Source organism: Pleurodeles waltl, chromosome 1_2, assembly GCF_031143425.1.
Source record: "Pleurodeles waltl isolate 20211129_DDA chromosome 1_2, aPleWal1.hap1.20221129, whole genome shotgun sequence".
Taxonomy (NCBI): Eukaryota; Metazoa; Chordata; class Amphibia; order Caudata; family Salamandridae; genus Pleurodeles; species Pleurodeles waltl.
Genome location: NC_090437.1, coordinates 1,337,030,433 through 1,337,053,578, shown reverse-complemented (window position 1 = coordinate 1,337,053,578; position 23,146 = coordinate 1,337,030,433). Strand labels below are relative to the sequence as shown.

Here is a 23,146-nt window from a genome sequence, read left to right as displayed (position 1 = left end):
TTTCAGCTCTTGTTCTGCCAACTTCACCTTTCATGGCCCCAGGGACTGAATAGGGAGCCACTTGGCAGGGCAGGAGTCTCAGCAGAGAGTACAGCTGCTGGCAGAGGAAGTCCTTGATGGCCCTGAGACTTCAAAACAGGAGGCAAGCTCAGTTCAAGCCCTTGGAGATTGCACAAGTCCAGTCTTTGTCCCCTTTCACAGGCAGAAGCAGCAACTGCAGGATAGCCCAACAAAGCTCAGTCACTTGCAGGGGCAGCACTTTCCATCAGCCCTTCAGCTCTGCTGCCTGGTAGAGGTTCCTCTTGGTTCCAGAAGTGATCTAAAAATCTGGGCTTTTGGGTCCCCTTAACCACTTCTGCCTTCAAAGTAGGCAAACTTCAAAGGAAAGTCTCTGTTGTTCACAAGATCCTGCCTTCCCCAGGTCAGGCCCCAGACACACACCAGGGGACTGGAGACTGCATTGTGTTAGGGCAGGCACAGCCCATTCAGGTGTAAGTGACCGCTCCTCCCACCACTCTAGTCCAGGTGGCTTATCAGGATATGCAGGCTACACCCCCAGCTCCCTTTGTGTCACTGTCTATAGGAGATTCACAAACAGCCCAACTGTCAGTCTGACCCAGACAGGGAATCCACAAACAGGCAGAGGCACAGAATGGTTAAAGCAAGAAAATGCCCACTTTCTAAAAACCAACTTCACTAACAGATTTATTTTTAATCCCAAACTCCAGATTTCTATCTGCTCTCAAAGGGAAACTGCACTTTAAGGATATTTAAAGGCAGCTCTCATGTTAAGCTATAGGAGAGATAGGCCTTGCAACAGTCAAAACTGAATTTGGCAGTACTTCACTGGTAGGACATTTAAAACACATCAGTACATGTCCCACCTTTAACATACACTGCACCCTGCCCATGGGGCTACCCAGGGCCCACCGTAGGGGTGCCTTACATGTATAAAAAGGGAAGGTTTGAGCCTGGCAGGGGGATACACTTGCTAGGTCGAATTGGCAGTTTAAAACTGACTGCACACAGAGACACTACAGTGGCAGGTCTGAGCCATGTTTACAGGGCTACTAATGTGGGTGTGCTGCAGGCCCATTAGTAGCAACTGATTTACAAGCCCTGGGCACCTCTAGTGCACTTTCTAGGGACTTACTAGTAAATCAAATATGCCAATTATGAAGAGGCCAATTACACATATACTTTACAGAGGAGCACTTGCACTTTAGCACTGGTCAGCAGTGGTAAAGTGCCCAGAGTACCAAAAACAGCAAAAAACTGAGTCCAGCACACAGTTAAAACATGGGAAGCAGAGGCAAAAATTTTGACAACCTGACTACTGCTTGTGTTGCAGAATAACCAGCAACCTATATGTTTGCTGCATTGCTTACACCATATCTACAAGACCACGAAAAGCCACGCAAAGTGGCTTTGCGTGGGCTCGTATGTATGGGCCTGCACTATGTGCCACCGGTGCGTGACAAAAAGTGACGCACCGGTGGCACATAGGGCTTGTAAATATGCCCCTTAGTTTAATGCACCAGCAATTGAATGAGAAAGACATTGTATTGTAGCTGAGCAGGAACCCACCCAATACATGGTTGAAGTGACGTCAGTGCTTTTTCGTTACTAACAGCGAGGGCACAATGGTAATCCAAACGATTACTCATTGATGACTTACACACTGAAGATCACTAGAAATGAAATATGCATTTCAGCACTCATAATAAAATAGTTATTTTTCAAACTCCGAGATATGGTGCAAATAGTATTAATAACACAGAAGATAAAGATTAACAACAAGTAGGGTTTTCAATAACAGTGAAAACAGGGAAAAATCGTAACATCACAGTTTTTACCCGTTAACACCCTCACTGTGCTATCTCTAAGCACTAGGCTAGTTCTTATAGATTAATAAATGAGCCTGAGTTTCAGAGGCGATGGGCATTCCTGGAAAACATGATTTGTTGTCATTTTGGAATAGCTTGCCAGCTATTTCACGCACAAGAGCAAGGAGATTGAGTCAGTGCAAGAAGAAAAAAGTAGCACCAGTTAGTGAAGAGAAAATGCTTCCCAGAGTCTTAGCTAGGCGTGCTGGAGGCTTCTGCGGTCAAGATGGGCTCATCAGGATCTGCTCTGTGATCTGGGTAAAGTTTCTCTCTCCCTCAGTAGCCACTTAAAGAGGTTTTTAGAATATCAGCCACTGATCATATCTCACTTCAGGAATTTCTGACATAATCTATATACATCAGTATATTAGTCTGAAGAAGCATTAGTATAAACAAATACATTAATTCAGTCTACATTGTGTATGTTGTTATCTGACCTTGAAATATAGCTAAGAAGGTACTTGTCTCAGACTGATGTCGCATTAGGTGTTTTTATCAATATCATCGTCTGGATGATTTGACACCTTCATTAGTTCCTAAAAAGACAATGACATGCGGTATCTAGGTCAGAGATAGACCAATGATCAGGCAAACTTACAACAATTCTTTGAAAAAAGCCCCTAATAATTTGCATCATGTTTAGCTCATGTTTGCTTAAGCCTTCACTGTCTGACCTTGAGTCAGAGATCACGGGTAACTTGTATCAGACTTATGTGACCTTGCTTGCAAAGTCATTGTTTAGACAAATGGACACTTTCACGAGTTCTGTGAAAGATACTGACATGCAGTATCTGGGCCAAAGGTAAACGAGCTGGACAGGTTAAATAAAATGGAGACTGTAGCTAAAATGAAACCTGTCCTGCGTGTGTTTTTGATTGATCTTGCTTATCATAACTTCATGGCAGTATCATTACACATTTGCAAAATATAAGCACATGCTAGAAACATGCATTTGATGAAATAGCAATTCATCACGTTACATGTTCAATAACACATGTTTTCAAACTGAAATGGAAAAAGCAGTCTCTGAACTGAAAGTCGTGATCTTTACAACAATTTGTTTGAGGTAATTCTGAGAAAATCTTTAGCCTGGGGCCTCATTTAGAGTTTGGCGGACAGGTTACTCTGCCCCAGTCAGGATGGATATATTGTCCACCTAATTACAAGTCTATTGTGATATAATGCGCTTGTAATTATGAGGATAGGATATCTGTCATGTTTGTGACAGATTAGCCGATCACCAAACTCTAAACCAGGCTGTTTATCTTTATTAGTTGTTATAGTATGTAAAAATATAACATCAAGTAAGGGTTAACTCATGGAACTCAAGGTACTAAACCATAAAACTCATTTCAAGTAATTGATTCTTGCATGACTCCCACCTGAGAGCAAGACTTGGTGCGCTTCGGGCTTCATCTACTACAATTACATGGGGCCTTTTCACACTGCCTCACTATTCTTTCCAAGTAAACAAAGACATCATTCTTTTTGAGCCTAGAAGATGCACTTCTTTGGCTGAAGACCATCTGTGTAACTTGGACCAAGGGTACAGGAGTCAACACAATTGACACAGTTAGGGGTGGTCAGAAAGCGACAGCTGCCAACAATTAACAGCGGTCCTGTCTGCCCACCTCTTGTCTACAATGCCTCTTTTAGAGGTTGTGGTGTAGGTATTTATTCATTTTTGAGGGAGCCTCCAGCGGATCTTGCAATCCTTCCAGTGTCATGCCCCCACTTTGGAGGTCTCTCTTTGTAAAATGAAACAGCACCAAGAGTTCCACAGACGCCACCATTGCATGGTAGGCAGATCATTACTTCTTTTTTGTCCGCGTATGGTAGGTGCTTCTTCGGAAACAAAACTGCCAGGAAGAATGGAATCCCTAGATATGATGCCTCCCCACCTCATTCATGGCCAACCCCCATACTATGAATGTGCCCCAGGATTAGGTTTATTCTTTTAAACTGTAAGGTTACCAGATACCTCTATGGCAAATGGGATACATTAGCCCGGACTTTCCTTTAGTAACAATTTATGTTCTGAAATGTTTTCCTTGTTAATGTCAACTAAACCAATTGATCAAGAAACCTGAAAAAAATTACTTTGAAAATCAATCCCAGAACTGGCTTACGGTGATCCTAACATCATATCCATCTAGTGACTTCAGTCAAGTGTATGACTGTGGGTCTGATTTAGAGTTCGGCAAATGTGGGACACCGACCAAAAAGTGTTGCAAGTGCTCAGAGTGTAAATCCAGCCCTGATTCTTGTATTGCATTGTACACTGTGTGCATATGACTGTAGTATGCAGTGCAAATCCCTATTGTCTAACTCTTTGTTTTCTCCTTCCATTAAACTTACCAGACCCAGGGTACCGGAAGTGAATTAGAAACTGAGGGGTCAGTGGCTTGTGAGCTTTGTGACGTTCGCACGCAACGCTTCCTCTCCCACATGGGGACAGATCATCCTGGATGTGGAGCTGAGATCAGCCACGGGCGTGTATATCGGGCTAATGGCAGCCACCTAACCTCCTGGGGCAGAGGGCGCTGTGGAGCTGGAGGGCCACTCTACCTCTTGTGCACCAGCTGCCAAGAGAAGTACCTGGCTTCAAAAAGAAACAAGAAACTCACAGACTGTTGCAGGTAATAAACTCTGCTCCCCTAATCCCGCATTTTTTCCTTCTCCTTTTTCATGTATTTATCCCTTTTTCACCACATCTGTTCCTTGCATGTACAGAAACAGTCCTAGACAGCTCTACCTCTTTCTACTACTTTCAGACTCTTAGCCTGGTGAAGGCCAGTGAATCCGTATGACTGCCACTCTTTGACTTTCTCTTCAGACCCCACCTGCATCCAATACTCCGTCCATCTTTGATTGACTTGCCCATTCATTACTGCTGGCTACTGTCTTCTTACACTGCTTCCCGGTATTAAGATATGCATAGAATAGTCATTGTTGAAATCTTTCCCACACATATGTGTATGTGTACATATTTTATTTGTATAAAGTGATTCTAGCTGAAAGGCAGTGGAGAGTTGGACAGGGTCAAAAGCAAATCTGTAGTTAATGAGTGAGAGGTGTCTGGGGTCTGAGAGTGAAAGTGGGCGCTTACTTTGTAGTAATACTAGGTTCTTCAAAGAAGTGTCTCCAGCTTTTTTTCTAAATAAGCAGAATAGGCCAGTCCTGATGGTTACAGGGATGCTTTTCCAGGTGAAGATGAAGGTTGCATAAATGGAGAAGAACTGTTGCCTTGTTTCTCATGATCGCACCTGTTCATCTCCCTCCTAATGGTACCATGACTGCGGGTGTGCCGAGAGCCACCAGGCATGGCAGCCACATAGGCAGGTTTGCTGATCAGGTATATCCTTAAGACTTTCACATGGGCTAGATCCCATGACTGGCACCATACATCTACTGATGCCCTTCTTCATAGCTGTCTTTATTGACATCACTTGGCAGAAGCACTCTAAGAAGCCATGGAGGATGTCTGTCACCAGTCTGAAGCTCTCAGATCTGATCTGCAAACCAGGAAGTAGTAAATTATGACATTGGTGCCTTCCCAGAACAGCCCGTACATTGTATGGTTTAATAGAAGTTTCTGTGGAAAATTGTTGTGTAGAAATGAATTAAGGATTCCTGTGCAGAACTTGGGTTAAGGACACAGGCTATATTTATGGGCTTTGCGGCGCAGGGAAGTGCTGCAAATCATGTTGCTGTACTGCCTCTGCATCACTGATAAAGGGCAGGAATGTGCAGTATTTAGCAAATTCTGAGAATTCCTGTCCTTTCCCCCTTCACTGACGCCCTTTTGGCAGCCTACCGCCAACACAACCATCCTTGCACCATGGGTGCCTGCGTTGCATGCAGGATTGTTTTTATGCAGGAAGGGGCCCCTTCCTGCACAAAACAATCCTGAAAGGCGTTTTCCTCTTTCTACGTGTGCTGCAGAAGGCAGCACACACAGAAAGAGAAAAAAGAAGGAGAAATAAAGATTTTTCTCCTCGATTCGCCTCTCCTGGGGAGGCGTATGTTTTTTGCGCATTCCCAAGTTTACAAGTTCTTGTGAATCTGGGAATGGATCAAAATCCATGGATGTTGTCTGGGAACATTGGTTTGCGCTCTGTTACATTATTCAAGATTTATGAAGCCACAAAGCGTCACGCAAGGTGGCCTCTGTTAGCGCATCTGACCTTAATAAGTAAACTTACAAAGGGGATGCAAATAGGTCGATGAACCTTTTGACTCGCAATTAAGATGTTCTTACCATAGCTTCAGTACATGCAAATCAATAATCAATAATCAATACATAATAACAATAATCATCAACAATCAAATAGAGTCAGTATTTGTTACTCACCATGGCCTTTCCGTCATAAATAACCACATCTTTTAGTAAAAGTTAGAACATTTATTTTCCCTATATTAACAAAGCTAAAGTCATGTAGATTAATCTCAATTTCAAATGAAACACATACAGAAACAATACTGGCTGTCCAAAGCAGCGGAAGAAACGTAATCTAATCAAAGCTTGAACTACAACACATTCTAAGGTTACAGTGCAAATTAATAACAACATCAACTGCGTCATTCGAATTCAGCAGAGAAATTCATCAACCATTTTCCCTATCAACATAATTCCATTAGTGAGGATCCTTAACTAACACCAAATTAGCATCAACATGTTGGGCTTCATGCAAAACAATTTACCAACATCAATTTGGAAAAACATCTATGGCTCTATCAAAACAGTGCAGTTGGTACATAGAAAGAAAAAACAAATAGACATAATAATCAACAGTCTAATTCATTATACTTATCCTCAGTGTGGATCAGCAAGCAGAGTCAGTCTTCGTCCTCAGGACATCTGTTCGTCAGCAAGGCATCAGGATTCAGCATTAAAGTTCAGAAAACGCAAAGTCTTTAAGCATTAAAGTTAAGCACATCGCTTGTCAGGTCACACAAGAACATTTTGACTTTTCGGCCAGCAAGAAAATGGGCAATGATGGTGTCTTCTCTCAGTCCAGTGTTGTTAAATCGAAACTAGGAAAACTACTTCCCAAATCTCCATCGGTCAGTTAGTCACATGTTCACACTTTGTCCCATAAAACTAAAATTCGAAATCTATTAATTCTACCATTACTCCGTTCACATGTCGTTGATTGGTTGTCCTGTAATGTCCTCATCATCCGGTTTGTCAGGTAACAATATTGTTGCAGCTTCCACTCCAGTCAGTATCTCCATTGTTCTCCTCCTGAGAAAGTCAGTCTCACACACATCACACACAAAATGTTACATTAGCAAGAACAGAATCTTCTAGCAGTCACTTCTCATGGGAAAGGATTCTCCGCTATGAGTACATTTAAAAAATGCAAAATTAAAAATCACAGCTTAACTCTCTAGGACAGCCATAAACGTTAAGAAATACAGCTTTGACATGAGGCCTGGCAAGTAGGCCAAGACATTCGCTAAGTTAAGGCCTACAATTAATAAAGCTGGAGCATATTACCACATTAGTCAAACATATATTCAACATTTCACAATATTAATCCAGTAGTAAGTACACTTTGTGAATATTGGCGGCCACTCATCGTAATCACATTTTCGAATGCGTGCATTATTTTTCTACGTTATTATATTTTCTACACAAACCCCTTATTCCGAATACATGAACACTCATTAATATAATTTTTATTAATACACCTGTGCTAGCCCCTTGCATGGCTTCATACATCACACTTAAGGTTTGCGTCGCTCTAGCACAAGAGTGACGCAAACTGGCTCATAAATATGACCCCAAACTACCATATGCAGTGAGGATATGTTAATTTTGTGCCATGTGAATTCTTTTTAAAATCGTTTGATCTGTTCACCAGACCACTCCTGGCCAGAACTTAGTTGCATAGCAGCTTAACGCATCCTGTGGTTCAAGACGTAAAACTTTTGCCAACAGTCATATACATAGGGCCTGACTCTAACTTTGGATGACGGTGTTAAACCGTCCCAAAAGTGGCGGATATACCACCTACCGTATTACGAGTTCCATAGGATATAATGGACTCGTAATACGGTAGGTGGTATATCCGCCACTTTTGGGACGGTTTAACACCGTCCTCCAAAGTTAGAATCAGGCCCATAATGTTTCTAGTATGCCTTCTGTAAACTTATATTCTGTGACATCCTGATAGACAAATTTGAAATGGCAAATTAAATGGTCCTTTTTTGCTACTACCTCTTCAGGTCTGGCCTTGAGGACTGATGGTCTGTATTCTCGCTCATCTCTTTCAACAAGGGTGTAGTTAGGTCAGGGACAGAAATGAGGACCAGCCTCTTTCATCCACTCTCAGTGCGATCCGAGCATCTGTATCATTTTTCTGCAGATACTAGACAATAATGGAAAGAAATATAGGAAACTCATTCCCTGACTCAAAAGCTTTCTTGGAAAATATGATTTATTTCTAGCAATGCCTCAATGAAACATCAGATGAAGTGTTATTATAGCAAAAAAGCTAAACACGGTTGATGAACACTGCATTCCTATTTCGCATCCCAAAGCCTGCAATTCTACTTAGAATATCTGAATTCTTTAATCTTACAATTGGCACTTTGGCACACAAATGCATCAAGTGATATTCAGTCCTCTCACCAAACCTTCACAATCTATTTAGACCTTACTGTTAGTTATTTGTTTTTATCTTATCCGGCTGGCAAAGCAATGGCTGAATGAAATCCAAAATATGCAGCAGTACCAATCGGACAGCTTTACATGGCCAGGTTAAAGCTCATGTATAGCTTCTAGAGGTGACTGACATAATGATAATGTGAGCCAGAAATCCAACTCTCAGCTTTTTGAGTGGGTTAGTATTCTCATTCTCTCTTTCTAGTTTATGATAGAATAGACTAATTGCATTGGGGTTGAACCTGAGTTGGACATTTGGCTGTACCTGTTATTGGTGCTTACAGAACCCTACAGCCTTTTTTGTGTGAAGTATATGGGACAACTCTTTTTTGCTTAATTCTGGTAAGCAACCCAACGCTCACCCCCAATTCCCCAGACCACCAGACCTGTGATGCAATGTCCAAGTGAAACCACTAATTTTGAATTTTGTCTTATCAGGTCTGAAGAGCAGGCTTCTGACCTCATCAGTGCTCAGAGCTCTATAGGAGAAGGTAAGAATGTTTGTCTGTGTGTGAAGACTTGACCTGCTGCAAGCAGTAAAAGTAAATATGTAAAAATAAATATATCTAAATATGAAACTATATGGTCAGAAGTTCAGCAACAATACAGAGAATGAATGCAGGAAAAATGTGATTGTGGTTCTGACTTCCCTCATGTATTCTTGAATACTATCAAATGCATGTACTACCCGCACCCGGTCCAAGTGGTCTCTGTGGAGCTACATCGCCCTCCATCCCAATGAAGCTAACCTTCTGATTGTCTCAGTAAAGCTAGGCCTCATCACGTGGGATGAGGAAGCATCAGGTGTGTATGGAGCTTTTTGGCTTCTGGTTTCAGCGGAGTTAAGCTGCACCTGGTCTCAGTGGAGCAAATCATGCCTTCTTCTAGAGTGACTAGGTCCCACCAACCCTCAGTGGAGATAGGCCACAGCTGGCCTCATTGCAGCAAAGCTACCCCTTGTGCCATAGTGGCTTGGACTCTCCTGGTCTCTAGAGCTAGACCTGTCCTGGTCCCTGGAGCTAAGGCCTCACTTAATCCCATTGGGACTCTTCATTACTGTAGCTGGGGGTAGTAATACATTGAGATCCAGAGGCATGTAACTATTACTATATCTTTGTTATGCCGCATATTTAGTGGGATATTCCTAATCTGCCATTTGGTATCTTAGATTACTGCCTTTTGTCTGCCTGCTCACCATTTGTTTCTTGGATAACTGTGGGTTTTATTGTCTTTCACAGAAGTGTGGCCATTTTCAGGAATGGATGGCACAGAAATACTGACCGGGCAGGAGGATTTCAGTGTCCTCTGTGGGCCACTGGGCTTGAGTGATCAGAAGCTGGTCCCAGATTCCATCCATTTTCCAGGCCCAGATCCTCTGGGAGCCTCCAGGCTGTCCAATAATAATGCAGGTAATGTCTTAGGTCAGGCCAATCGTTTTGTGACAAGTTCCTGCAGTTCCATTATTAATGGGCATAAATGAGATCTGAAATGCTGCTTTCCTAAGTGACCTTTTTCCAGTGAAACTGGAGTTTAAATTCAGATCACGTGTCACCAGTTATATCTACTGACTGGAGCTGTGCTACACTTGTAATCTCCGTGACATCCAGCTGGCCTCTCTGTTTTGCTGGTGGATCCACAATGGATCGGCGTCCCTAGATATACATACATCTTTTTTCTTTTAACAACTCCAAAACTACTGAACAGATTTGCACCAAATTCCAAGAAGCACTCTTTCTGGACCAAGTTTGGTGTAATCCCATTCGGCAGTTTGATCTGTAGTCGTGTCTAAAATCCCTATAGAAATTGCATGGGGTTAACGTGTTTTGAGACCCCCCTTTTTCTCGCCGTTCGCTTGACGAATCACCACAAAACGTTTCAGGCAGCAGCTGAAGTGAGTGGCAAGATGTTTTGAATATTTTGTGAAGATTTGACAAATGGAGCCAAAGTTATTAGCAAAGCCAAAAAGCACTTTTCTCATGCAAACTAGGTCCTAACCATAACTACCTACTGGTAAACATCCGTACATCTGGATGTATGGATTCAGGTTCTCTGTAGCATCCCCCTGCATTGATAAGAACTGTGTACATACCACCGTACGTTTTTACATATTGTATTCCTGTTTATAAATGATTTGTCATTTATCAGAGTCAGTGTACATTCCTTCGCTATGTACATCAGCATAGCAAGGTGAGCCATGCAGCCACTTGAATCCTAACTATATTACTTTGTGAACTTGCGCTAGAATAACAAGTTTCATGATTTTCTGAATGCAATGTTCTCTGGTTTTAGGGACGGAAATGACAGAACACACTGTTTCCTGCGGGCGAGGAACATTAGCGGAGCAGACCACCTATCTCCGTGACGCCAAGGACCGAATGCTTGCCCTCAGGCACATTACCACTACCACACACATCCTGCTGGCACATCGCATAGTCATGAAGGCCCTTTGCTTGCTCTTTGTCAGGTGCAGACATTCATCTTACCAGTCATTTGGCTCCTGAATGATCTGTCATCAATTTGTATTTGAATTGGTTTACCCTTACTTCTCAAGTGTATGACATGGAATCACTCCTCATACCAGCGGCTGGGAGATGGTGCGGTCAGCCTAGGTGGTACTTCACGATGGCCTCTTGACAAATGTGTGACTACAGAGGACATCATCCCCTCCCAGACCAGGGAGCTGGTATCCCCTAACCATAAGGGTGCAACATACATAGATCCTAGTAGGATTCACCTCGTGCTTGATTTCACCAAGTTAGTTTGCTGTTGGCAAATTGGCCAATCCATTAGGGATCCTTGGCCCTGACAAATGCTCAAGACCCGTTAGGCTAACCATAGGGGCAGAAATATGTTGGCCTAGGGAGATGGTTTGAGTCATTACTCTCACTGACCATCTCAGTAAGGCTCAATATTAATGGTGACAGGCATGGGTACCCCAAAGGTATTTTTAGTCTTTCTGTATCCCGTTCTTTGTCCAGTCAAGCTTTATATAAAAAACCCCTCCTTCCTTTTCAACCACCAGGAGGTCCAGTCCTCCCTGGTGGCATAGTCACACTACGGTGGGGAGAGGTTGCCGAGGATTAAGCACAACACAAATAGTGTGTGAGGCTACCTCTTCCAAGAGGAAAGGCTTTGTCATGTGACCCAACAGGATTAGTATGCTGTCCCAATAGGGCTGAGACTCATACCTCTAAGTAGGAAATGAAGTCTTGGTGTCTTGTATGCTAAGGTACCCCTTTGTGGTTAAGTATTTAGTCTACGGAGGATGTACAGTGGTGCTTTACCTCCCCCTCTCCAGGTTGTGTGATTTTAATGGAATCACCACTCACCTTCCAAGTCGACTGCCCTTTTCATTCGATGGAACACCACCACCAGACTCCTCTTCCACTTTCTCTCAAGTGCCACAGTTAGACTGCTTTTGTCCACTCTCTCAAGTGCCTCTGACAGACTCCTCTTCTCCAATCGGTGAAACACCGTTACCAGACTCCTCTTGTCCAATCTCTCAAATGTCTCGTACACAAGTCCTCACTATGTGTCAGGGCCGTCCCAGAAGAACATTGCACAACCATGGAACACCTTCACTTCTTGGTCTACTCCAACCACAACTCCTCCATCGTTGGAACCCTGGTGTACAGGCCACCAGGCCCCCACCCAGCTTTCACAGACGACGTTGTAGACATCACTACCCCCAAGGCCCTGGCGTCAGTCGACTACCTCCTCCTTGGTGACCTGAATTTCTACCTCGAGGACCGCACCGACCCAAACAGCAGCACTCTACTTGACAACCGCGCCACCCTCGGCCTCAGACAGCTGGTCTTCGAACCCACACACATCGCAGGACACACACTGGACCCCAACTTCACCTCAAGCAACCGGATCACCATCGAGACCATCTCCACCCCAGACTGGCACCTTCCCCGAGGACTGTAAACACGCAAAAATGTGCACTCTTCTAAAGTAACCGTCGGCCGACCCATCTGAACTAAAGAATTTCTGGCCCATCTTGCTGCACCCTACCACACCAAAATACTGGAGAAAGCAATCAACACACAACTACAGACTTTCATTGAGGCCAACAACTCCCTGGACAGCTCCCAGTCCAGTTTCTGCAGCAACCACAGCACGGAGACTGCCCTCCTGGCAGCCACAGACGAAATCAGATTGCTCCTAGACCGCGGCCACACAGCAGCACTCATACTCCTCGACCTCTCAGCAGCATGGAACATGGTCTCCCACAGCACTCCGAGTAAGAGCCCTGGAATGGAATCACTCCTTCCTCTCTGGAAGGACACCGGGGGTCAGACTCCCTCTCTACACGTGCAGACCCACAGGAGTCAACTGCGGAGTCCCCCATAGATCCTCACTGAGTCTCACACTGTTCAAAGTATACATGGCCCCTCTCGCTGAACATCGTGTCATATGCCAATGACACTCAACTCATCATCTTCCTCACCGAAGACCCGGACACAGCCAAAAGGAACTTTCACTCAGGAATGGAAGCCGTCACCACCTGGATGAGAGAAAGCTGCCTCAAGCTCAACTCCGACAAGACTGGGCTCATCATCTTCGGAAATGCCACCTCAGCTTGGGACGAGTCCTGGTGGCCTACATCCCTCAGCACCCCCCCTGCATTGTCTGAGCATGCCTGCAACTTAGGAATCATCCTTGACTTCTCCCTATCCATGACTCGACAGGCAAACTCTGTTGCCTCATCCTGCTGGCACACACTCAGCAAACTTTGGAAGATCTTCAGATGGATCCCAGCAGACTGTTTCAGGACAGTCACCCACGCCTTTGACACTAGCAAGCTTGACAACGGCAACGCCCTCTAGGCCGCACCTCAACCAAGAACATCAAAAAACTACAACTCATCCAGAACGCTGCCGCCAGACTCATTCTGTACCTCCTTCGCCGAGAACACATCTACCACCATCAAAGGACCCTCCACTGGCTACCGGTTGAGAAGCAAATCACCTTCAAGCTTCTCCCCCACACATACAAGGCCATACACAACGCAGGACCAGCCTACCTGAACCACCGCGTGTCCTTCAACACCCCCCCAAGATCCCACCCAGATGGACCTGGCCACCGTCCCTCGCATCTGCAAAACCACCAATGGAGGACGATCCTTCACCTAAGCTGCAGCGAAGAGCTGGAGCAATCTCCCCCTGCGCCTCAGACAAAGCCCATCGCTAACCATCTTCAGGAAGAACCTCAAGATGTGGCTCTTCGGATGAGGCACTTCCCCTCCCCCCAAGCGCCTTGAGACCCTCAAGGGTGAGTAGCCGCGCTCTACAAATACTGATTGATGGATTGATTGATTTATTGATCGATCTCTGCCAGACTCCTCCTGTCAATTTCTCAAATGCCTCTGTCACACTCCCCTTGTCGAACCTCTGAAATGCCTGTGTTGGACTCCTCTTGTCTAATCTTTCAAATTCCTCTGTCAGATTCCTCTTGTCTAGACTCTCAGACATCTCTGTCATACTGCTCTTGTTCAGTCTCTGATATGCCTTTGTCAGACTGCTCCTGTCCAGTCTCTGATGTGCCTCTGCCAGACTCCTCTTGTCCAGTTTCTGATGTGCCTCTGCCATTCTCCTTTTGTCCAATTTTTTGTTTGTATGCCTCTGCCATACTCCTCTTGTTAAATCTCTCAAACACCTCAGCCAGTCGCTGACATGACTCTGTCAGACTCCTCTTGTCCAGTCTTTGATATGACTCTGTCAGACTCCTCTTGTCCAGTCTTTGATATGCCTCTGTCAGACTCCTCATGTCCAGGCTCTGCTGTGCCCCTGTCAAAGTCCTCTAGTTCAGCCTCTGTTATGCCTCTGTCAGGCTACTCTGGTCTACTCTTGCATATGCCTCTGTCAGACTCTCTTATCAAATCTCTCAAACACCTCAGCCAGTCTCTGACATGCCTTTGTCGAGTCTCTGATATGCCTCTCTCAGACTACTGTTGTCCAGTCTCTGACATGCCTCTGTCTTACTCCTCTTGTGCCCCTCTCAGGCTCCTCTGGTCCAGTCTCTGTTAATTGTCTGTCAAACTCCTCTTATCCAGCCTCTGATATGCCTCTGCCAGACTTCTCTTCTCCAGCCTCTGAAACGCTTCTGTCAAACTCATCTTGTTCAGTTTCTGATATGCCTCTGTCAAACTCGCGTTTTTAGGACGGCAAAACTTCAGACTGCGGGAGACTGAGTCTGTCCACACCATCAGAAACTGTCAGCCAAATTCCTGGCTAGCTTACAGTACCTCACCCGAACCTCTAAAACCATCTGGGGTGGAAGCTGATTATGGCAACTTAAACATGACATTCTGACTCCTCAGGGAGCCGTGGAAACAGAACTTACCTTTTTGTGTTATTACTCCTGCATGCCCAGGCAAGACACAATGTGATGCAAGATACTTTTTCAATACCTTTATAGAAACATTTGCAGTCTGGCATTAGGAGAATGGGCTGTGAAAATTAGGCAGATGAAACAAAACAAAGTAATCAGCATTATAAACATGGTAAGGAAAATAAATAATTCAACCATGGTGTATGTGGTTCTTGATGTTCTAGAGTTTCTAGATGTTGCTACCTAACCCTAGGACTATGCTGAGAGCATAGCGGGTGTACCCTTCTGTCTAGCCTGATCTAAGGTATTAGCCTCAACCCCATACCTGGAGACAGAGCCAGGAGTCAGTCTGTAGTGTAGCAATCCTCTCGGGAAGTTGGGTGCTTAACGCCAGCAAAGCTGCATCTCAAGCACAGCATTCATCCCAGGATGGTCATGGCTGGAATTCCCTCTGCCCCTTCCGGGTCAATGCGCCATTTATATAATAAAGCCATACTGTGTTGGAAGCACAGATCTGATGCAATGCTGTGTGTAGATGTTAGAAGGTGTCTCCTGAACAGGCAACATAAGAATTAGGATTTCATGTACAGTGTTAGTAGCCTTGAACAGAAAGTACTGATTACATGTTGTGCAAAAGCTAACTAAACAAGCAACTCGTACCACAGACTCCTAAGAATATCATGCAAGAGATGCATGTAAATGCCAGTGCTAAAACCAGCATAGCTAACATGAATACAATATAAACATGAAATGAAGCTAAAATAGGGGGAACCAGCTCAGGTCAAAGAGGTCCTTATGACATTTTTCTCTTGTCAAAATCTCATATGCCTCTAACAGACTGCCCTTGTCAAATCCCTCAAACACCTCAGCCAGTCTCTGATATGCCTCTGTGAAACTCCTCTTGTCCATGCTCTGATAAGCTTTATTTCGGTAAGACAATACCATAAAAGCATACCGACACAATTCATACATTTCTAAAAGAAAACAAAAGCAATTTGATAAAAACAGTAAAACCAAACCCATCATAAGATTAAAAAAATAAAATCCAGGACTCCCCCAAGGTCATACAATACAATTAGATAAAAGAAAAGAATAAGCAATTGATCGATTAAAACATTGTAGAAATACACAGTACACATCACTTTACAGAACACCAAGAATATTATAGAATCACCATAAATACAATCTGTGTGCACAAAACAAATGGGATTGATATCTGACTGTTAATAGGAATGGCTGTGTACTGGCAAGAAAGTTCACTTGGACTCTTGAACTATAGGTACGCACAAATAATGACGATTGTAAAAATAGAATTTCGTGCTTCTTTTGTAAGACATTTGTCCCTAGCATACCAAAGTGCCTCTAAGAATCTTGGCAATGTGCCTACCACCATCACATGTGGTCTTATTTTGCTAGTTTTTAAGAGCTGAGTGGGAATCTCTAATGCCCAACGATTTCTTTTTCCCATACATGCCTATATTCGGCTAAAGGCCAAAAAGAGGCAAACAATCAAGTATTACAAAAGACACATTATTCCAACAACAATTAATATTCATTTAGCTACTAAAACCAACTGTCTGGATAAAAGCAAATATTAATCTTAAAAGCTATAAATAAGAATCAATTACAGTATTACATTTTTATAAAGCCCTTAGCATTGGCCTCCAGTGCCATCAGGGACTTATTTTGCTTTGGTAGGTGAGGACTATTTAAAATAAAATGAATAGATAACTGAATCCTAGAGCCTTAGGCCCGCCTTGTCTCTGATAAATGAAATTGCTAGTAAAAACCGGCTTAAACCAAAAACAACATATGGTATCGTACTAGATCTCAAGAATCTTGCTGCTTCATTATAGTTCCTGATTCCAACGTTCCTGCAAATCGGTCGAAGCCATTTCCTCCTTGGTTTATCATAGGCATTGCAGTTTAAAAGGACATGGTCCGTCGTTTCAGGAGTCTCCATATTACACAGCCCACAAATCACCTCTTGTCTTCTCCCATTGAAGGGGCCCCATTTAGAAGTGAAAGCCTTAACCTGGAGAGTCCCATATCGAAGCTTCATGAATAAAACTTTTGCTCGTCTAGGTTGGATAGTATCTATCCATTCCTCAGCATACGGTAATGGTTTAATGTCCAGGAAACTTAAAGTAAGTCTGCCTAGATCCTTGCTGTAGAGAGGGCTGTTTAAGGTAAAGTCCCAAAATACTTGTTTTAGTTGAATCTTAGATTGTTTTGTTAGTGTATGTGGTTCTTCCCAGTAAAATTTTAGGCCAAGAGTGTAAAAGCATTGTCTTATATAATGGAGCCACGGGAGGGAAATTGCCTTGTCCAAGTCTATAATCTCAATTAGCGCTTGCCTATAATGGATTAATTCAGGGGTAGACCAGAGTCTACACCAGTAGAGCAAGGGCCTCAAGGCTGCCAATTTACCTATTTGTTTCATGTTAATATCATAGGTTAAAGGAATCAGTGGAGTAGATGGAGGGAGACCCAGTACCCCCCTCATAAAATTATTTTCCTGGGTAACCAATGGGGTTAGGTTTGTGAATCCCCAGAGTTCAGCACCATATAGGGCAGCAGCCTGTGCTTTGCACCTATAGATCTCAAATACTGGTGAAACAATACTAGACCTTGAACATTTATAATTTTTGCTAATTGCCATGGAGCTATGCGCTAAGGAAATAGCAGCTTTGTTAACATGCGGTGCCCATGACAATTTAGCATCAAGGAGTATCCCTAGATAATTGAAATTTGTTACTCGTTCCAATGCCTGCCCTCTAATCCGAATGTTTCTCTTAAGTGCTTTATGAGGGTTAACAGTCAGGTATTTGGTCTTGTTTGTATTGATTTCTAATCCCTTCAGGCTGCAGTACTCGCTAAATTTATCTAATAGAGTTTGCAAGCCCATGGGAGTTTGAGATAATAGGATGGTATCATCTGCAAAGAGGAGGGCGGGGACAGGATCACCGTTCAATCTTGGTGAGTCATGGTTGCTTTGCTTCAGATATTGAACCAGATCATTAATGTATAGTGAGAAGAGGGTTGGGGCAAGCACACAACCCTGTCTCACCCCCCTCTTAATAGGTATTGAGTCTGTCAACTCACCCTTTGGCCCCCACCGAACCTTTGCAAATGTATTTTCATGTAGTCTCTCTAGCTGGCTTGAGAGGTTCCCTGGCATACCCTGTTTCCCTAGAGCAGCCCATAAGGAGTCTCTTGGCACTAGATCAAAGGCTGCGCGCAGGTCCACAAATGCGATGTAGAGATGGCCTTTCGTTAGTCTAGTATATTTCCACATTAACGTCAATAGCCTAAAGGCCTGATCGACTGTGCTCGTCTGCTGTCTAAAACCAGCTTGGTATATAGTCAGTATGGTGTTTCCATCTATCCAGCTGTTAATCCTATTCAGCAGCTGTCTTGCATATACTTTTTGCGTGACATCTATGAGGCTGATAGGTCTATAGTTCCCTGGTTCATCCCTGGAACCTTTTTTGAAGACTGGGATTATTTCTGCCCCTTTCCATGTCTCGGGCACAAGACCTCCCCTTAATATAGCGTTACTTAAAAGATTTAGATAAGGTGCCCAAATTTCTAAACTATGTTTAAACAGGTCCCCCGGGATCTTGTCCAAACCGGGGGCTTTCCCCAGCTTGATTGCTTCAATGGCGTTCACCGTCTCCTCCAGGCTAAATTGTAACTCGGGTAAGATGCCCTGGGTGGCTAATGTTTTATGGCTTGAGGGATAGAAATCAAGGCTTGGGGGATCAGAATAAAGGTGTGTAAAATAGTTAACCCATGTATTGGGATCTATATGATGGTCAGTAGAAATTTTCCCCTCTTTGCTACCATGGGTAACTATTTTCCAGAAGATCCTAGCATCACTGGTTTTTGCTGCTTCCAGGAGATCTTGCCATTTTTGATCCTCCCAGTTACTTTGGGCAGTTGCCAGTGTTTTCTTATAACTGGCCCTTGCCTGCTGTATGGCCAATTGGTTCTTTTGCTTTAGAGCCTCTATCAGCTCTCTTTTCCTCTCCCTACATTTGGTAGTGTACCATGGGCTGCTTGGGGTGATCTGCACCTTCTCCTTTTTGGGCTTGTACCGTGGCTGTTTGGTCAGGAAGGGTCTTAGTGCAATACTCATTGATTGGTGGATGGCCGTGATGGGGATATCAGTAAGTTCATTTTCAACATAAGGGTCTAGGAGATTAGAATATGTATGGTAAATATTTATCATAGTTTCCAGATTGCCTATTATTGCAGGCCATTTTATATCCTGTCTGTTGTTACTGAGGAAGGGTTGTAACTCCACCTTATTATGTTCTACATATTCCAAATCCAAATCTAGGAGGTGGGCGCTAAGTTCAATTATTAACGGGAAGTGGTCGCTTTCCCTTCTTTTATCTATTTTAAAAGTCATTAATCTTCCCCATGTACTTATACTATGTAAAATATAATCTATTTTCGAGGTAGAGTTGCCTCTCTGGAAGGTATCCAAATTAAGGCCTCCTTCACCCACTCTACCATTACATGCCCTCAGTCCATGTTTTAATGTAAGGCCCATAAGTTGTAATGCAGCCACTGTGCCTGGGACAGTTTTTTCTATTGTTAAATAAGGGATTGCTCTGGCTCGATCTTCTTCTTCTGCTAAATGTTCAAAACCAGTTATGGGTTCATAATTACAATTAAGGTCACCCCCTATCATAATTGTCTCTCCTCCTGGGATCTTTTTAAGCAGGTCGTCTAATAGAGTTATTTCAGGCGACTCCAAGTTTGTCCTTCTAGGTCTTATATATACATTGAACAAGTGGGATATTATCTTATTTTTTCCCCCCATTACCAACCATAAAATGTCATCTGACTCTGTGGCTTGCATACGTATCTCAACATTTAGTGAGATTTTCACCCAAACAACCAGTCCCCCAGACGGTCTCCCTCTAGCAGCTGAAATTGCACTAATAAAGTAGGTTTTGTATCCTAGCTTATACAGCGGGTCTTTAAGCCAAGTCTCTTGGAAGAGACAGACATGGTATTGATCAATATAGTCCTGCCATTCCGGGTCTGTAAGCTTATTTTTTAAGCCTGCTACATTCCAGGAGATCATAGTGATAGGACCCCTCCCGTTTGGGGTAGTAACATTAGAAGTAGGGCTCAAATATGCTGCCGAGTCTTTCCTACGGGGCAAAGACTCCACTATAATCCCTGCCCCTGTAACATGAGGATCAGACCCTATGAGGGGCTCTCCTACTATTGGGTCCCCAATTAGTCCCACTTGTGCCTGATCGATCTGGAGTAGTCAATCTACTCTTTCAAGATTGGAATCGCAGTTTCTCCTTTGCGATCCCTCCATGACATTATACTTAGGCCTCGGGACTAGGGGTTTGGTAATGTAAGGATCCGAACTGAACCTCATGGCATTGATCGTGGGGGCGGCGGTTCTCTGTTCCATGTCAATCAGGCCTCTGGATAAGCTTCCATCCTTAAATGTTAATGCAATAACATCATGTTGCCCCATCCCTCCTGAGATTCTTTCTGCCCTCTTTATATCTGAATGAATTATGGATAGACAGTGTCTTTTAGTCCTAATCCAATGTGTAAGCTTATTCTTTAGGGAATCTTCGTCTTCACTACTATCTATGGCCAATTTTGGGACATTTAACAGATAAACAACATTGGTCCTAATAGGAAACCTATCCCCCACAGAATGTCGATTCCATGTAGTATAATGGTTACGGTCATGAGATGCTTGGGGATGGGTGATCTGAGTAAGCTCCACATTCCCCTTAATGACTCATTTTGTTAATGCTCTTATATGCCCCTGTCAGACTCCTCTTGTCCAGTCTCTGATATGCCTGTCAGACGTCTCTTCTCCAGTCTCTGTTAGACTCCTCTTGGTTAGTCTCTGATGTGCCTCAGTCAGGCTCCTCTTGTTCAGTCTCTGATATGCATCTATCAGACTCCTCTTGCCCAGTCTCTGATGTGCCTCTGTCATACTCCTCTTGCCCAGTCTCTGATGTGCCTCTGTCAGACTCCTCTTGCCCAGTCTCTGATGTGCCTATGTCACACACTGGTATGCCTCAGTCGGGCTCCTCTTGCCAGTCTCTGATGTGCCTCTGTCAGACCCCTCAGCTACATTCAGTGAAATGCCTCAGAATCCTTCTTTGCTTGGGCTACCCTAAACTCTGCAATCTTTTTGCAGAGGACAGTTTCAGTTCTCACCAGTACCCTGGTCACCAAGTACTACCTATACAGCTGGACCTGGACACTGCTGGCAGTTTATCTTGAGTGGGCTTCAGCTAGTTTACTAACAGCTTGTGCTCAGTGATGGGTTTTATATTACAAAAAAATCCTCATAGAGATTTTCCTAAAAAGGACTGTAAACCTCACCCACATTAAGTGTCATGGTTCATCGTCAGGTCCTTCCCCACCATGACTGGTGTATGGGGCCCTGAATAGCTGGTTTTGCAAATATCTCAGTGTGTTATTCATCCACTTTCACATTGTTAAAAGCAACCTAGCTGTTGGCTGGTTCTGCCCAGGCAACCCCTCACTGCCCCCCTTTCGGTTGTACCAGACTGGTTGTAACCCTTCTAGCTCTAAGCAAGGCCCAGACAGCTTCACTCCTGCAGACTCTGCAGTATTGGCTAGCAGTGCCTCATCACCATGGGGCATGATCTGGGAATTCGTTTTCACCTGCTGCGCCATATGAATTTGTGTAACCATGCAGAAACATTTATTGATTGAATTAGTTGAAAATAAAAAATAAAACTGGCCTCATTTCCAAAGATTTAGCGTAAGGCAGCACCACGAGTATTCTTGCTGCACTGCCCTGCACCAGATTGAAAGGACAGGAATGCACTGTATCTGCAAAATACGTTCCTGTCCTTTCAGCCAGCGCCGGTGCACAATTTGGTGAAAGGATGTCTGCGTTGTTTGCAGGAATTTTTTGTGTGCAGGAAAGGGCTCCTTCCTGCACAAAAATAAAATCCCTAGAGGCCTTTTCCTTTTTCTATGTGTGCTGCAGCATGCAGCACACCTCGTTACGCCTGCTCTGGGGAGGCGTAAGGTTTTGGCGCTTCCTCAGGTTTACAGGCTCTTGTAAATCTGGGCAGCGTCAAAATCCATTGTTGTTGCTTGGGAACACCCACTGCAACGCCCATGGACCACTTCCTTGGCACTGCCTTGCTTTACTCTATATCTATGAGGCCATAAAAAGCCAATCAGGGTGGCTTTGCGTCGCCTCATAGACATGATTGAGAGGCCTGCGACCCTGGAGCGTCTAAAGAAGTGATGTTCCGGGGGCACAGACATCTTGTAAATCAGCCCCAACATATTTGCTGTTTTAGTTCCCCACTGTCCACCACTGCCTGGGCAAAACAAAAATCAATGAATCAGTCAATAAATCAGGAATTTGTAAAGCGCACTAGTCACCCGTGAGGGTCTCAAGGAACTGCAGAGGGGGTGGGAGTTGGGGGGGGTGCTGCTACTGCTCGAACAGCCAGGTCTTGAGAGGTTCCCTGAAGGTAAGGAGGTCTTTGGTCTGGCGCAGGTGGGTGGGAGGAGTGTTCCACGTTTTGGCGGCGAGGTGCTAGAAAGATCTACCGCTGGTTGTAGTTCTGCGGAGGCGTGGGACGGTTGCGAGTGCGGTGGAGCAGAGATGCCGGGTTGGGGTGTAGAAGGAGAGCTGTCTGTTGAGGTATTCTGGTCCGGTGCACAAGCTTGTCTGCAGATGCAATAGAGTTGTGGAAACCTTGCCAGGAGGTTTCAGCTTTGAATCTGACCAGTAGAAGATTCGCAAATCAGTGATCATGAAAAGGTGAATTACCTGCCATACTGAAGTAGGACTTGAAGAGCAACCGTAATATCAGTAATGCCAACTTCGTTAACAAATGTAAAGAAAATGAAAAGATGGAAATAGATTTAGTTCACCATTCACAGTAGAATTTTATTTAAGGGAAGAGGTATGTCAGGAAGTGTGTTGGTGAGTGAGTGCATATTTCAAGGAGTCTGAGTGTATAGGTGAGTGAATGAGTGAGTGGGTGGTGGGTCATTGTGTAAGGGGGTTTATGGGTGAATATGACCTCCTTAGCCCTAATTGTGTGCTGCCTAGAATTGTGTGTGATGCACCCATATCTTAACACATAGGGCCTGATTACAACTTTGGCGGAGGGGGTTAATCCGTCCCAAATGTGACGGATATCCCGCCCGCCGTATTACAAGTCCATTCTATCCTATGGAACTTGTAATACGGTGG

General features: G+C 44.1%; 1 protein-coding gene across 1 annotated transcript in view; it reads left to right on the top strand.

Annotated features, from left to right (window-relative positions):
- LOC138257190 (probable E3 ubiquitin-protein ligase HERC1) overlaps nt 1-23,146 on the top strand; it is an 805,868-nt gene that overhangs the window by 547,126 nt on the left and 235,596 nt on the right. Inside the window, exons 45-48 of the mRNA XM_069205891.1 lie at nt 8,998-9,050; nt 9,798-9,968; nt 10,849-11,023; nt 12,099-12,485. Of these exons, the coding sequence (XP_069061992.1) occupies nt 8,998-9,050; nt 9,798-9,968; nt 10,849-11,023; nt 12,099-12,485 (786 nt within the window). The remainder of the gene's footprint in view (nt 1-8,997; nt 9,051-9,797; nt 9,969-10,848; nt 11,024-12,098; nt 12,486-23,146) is intronic.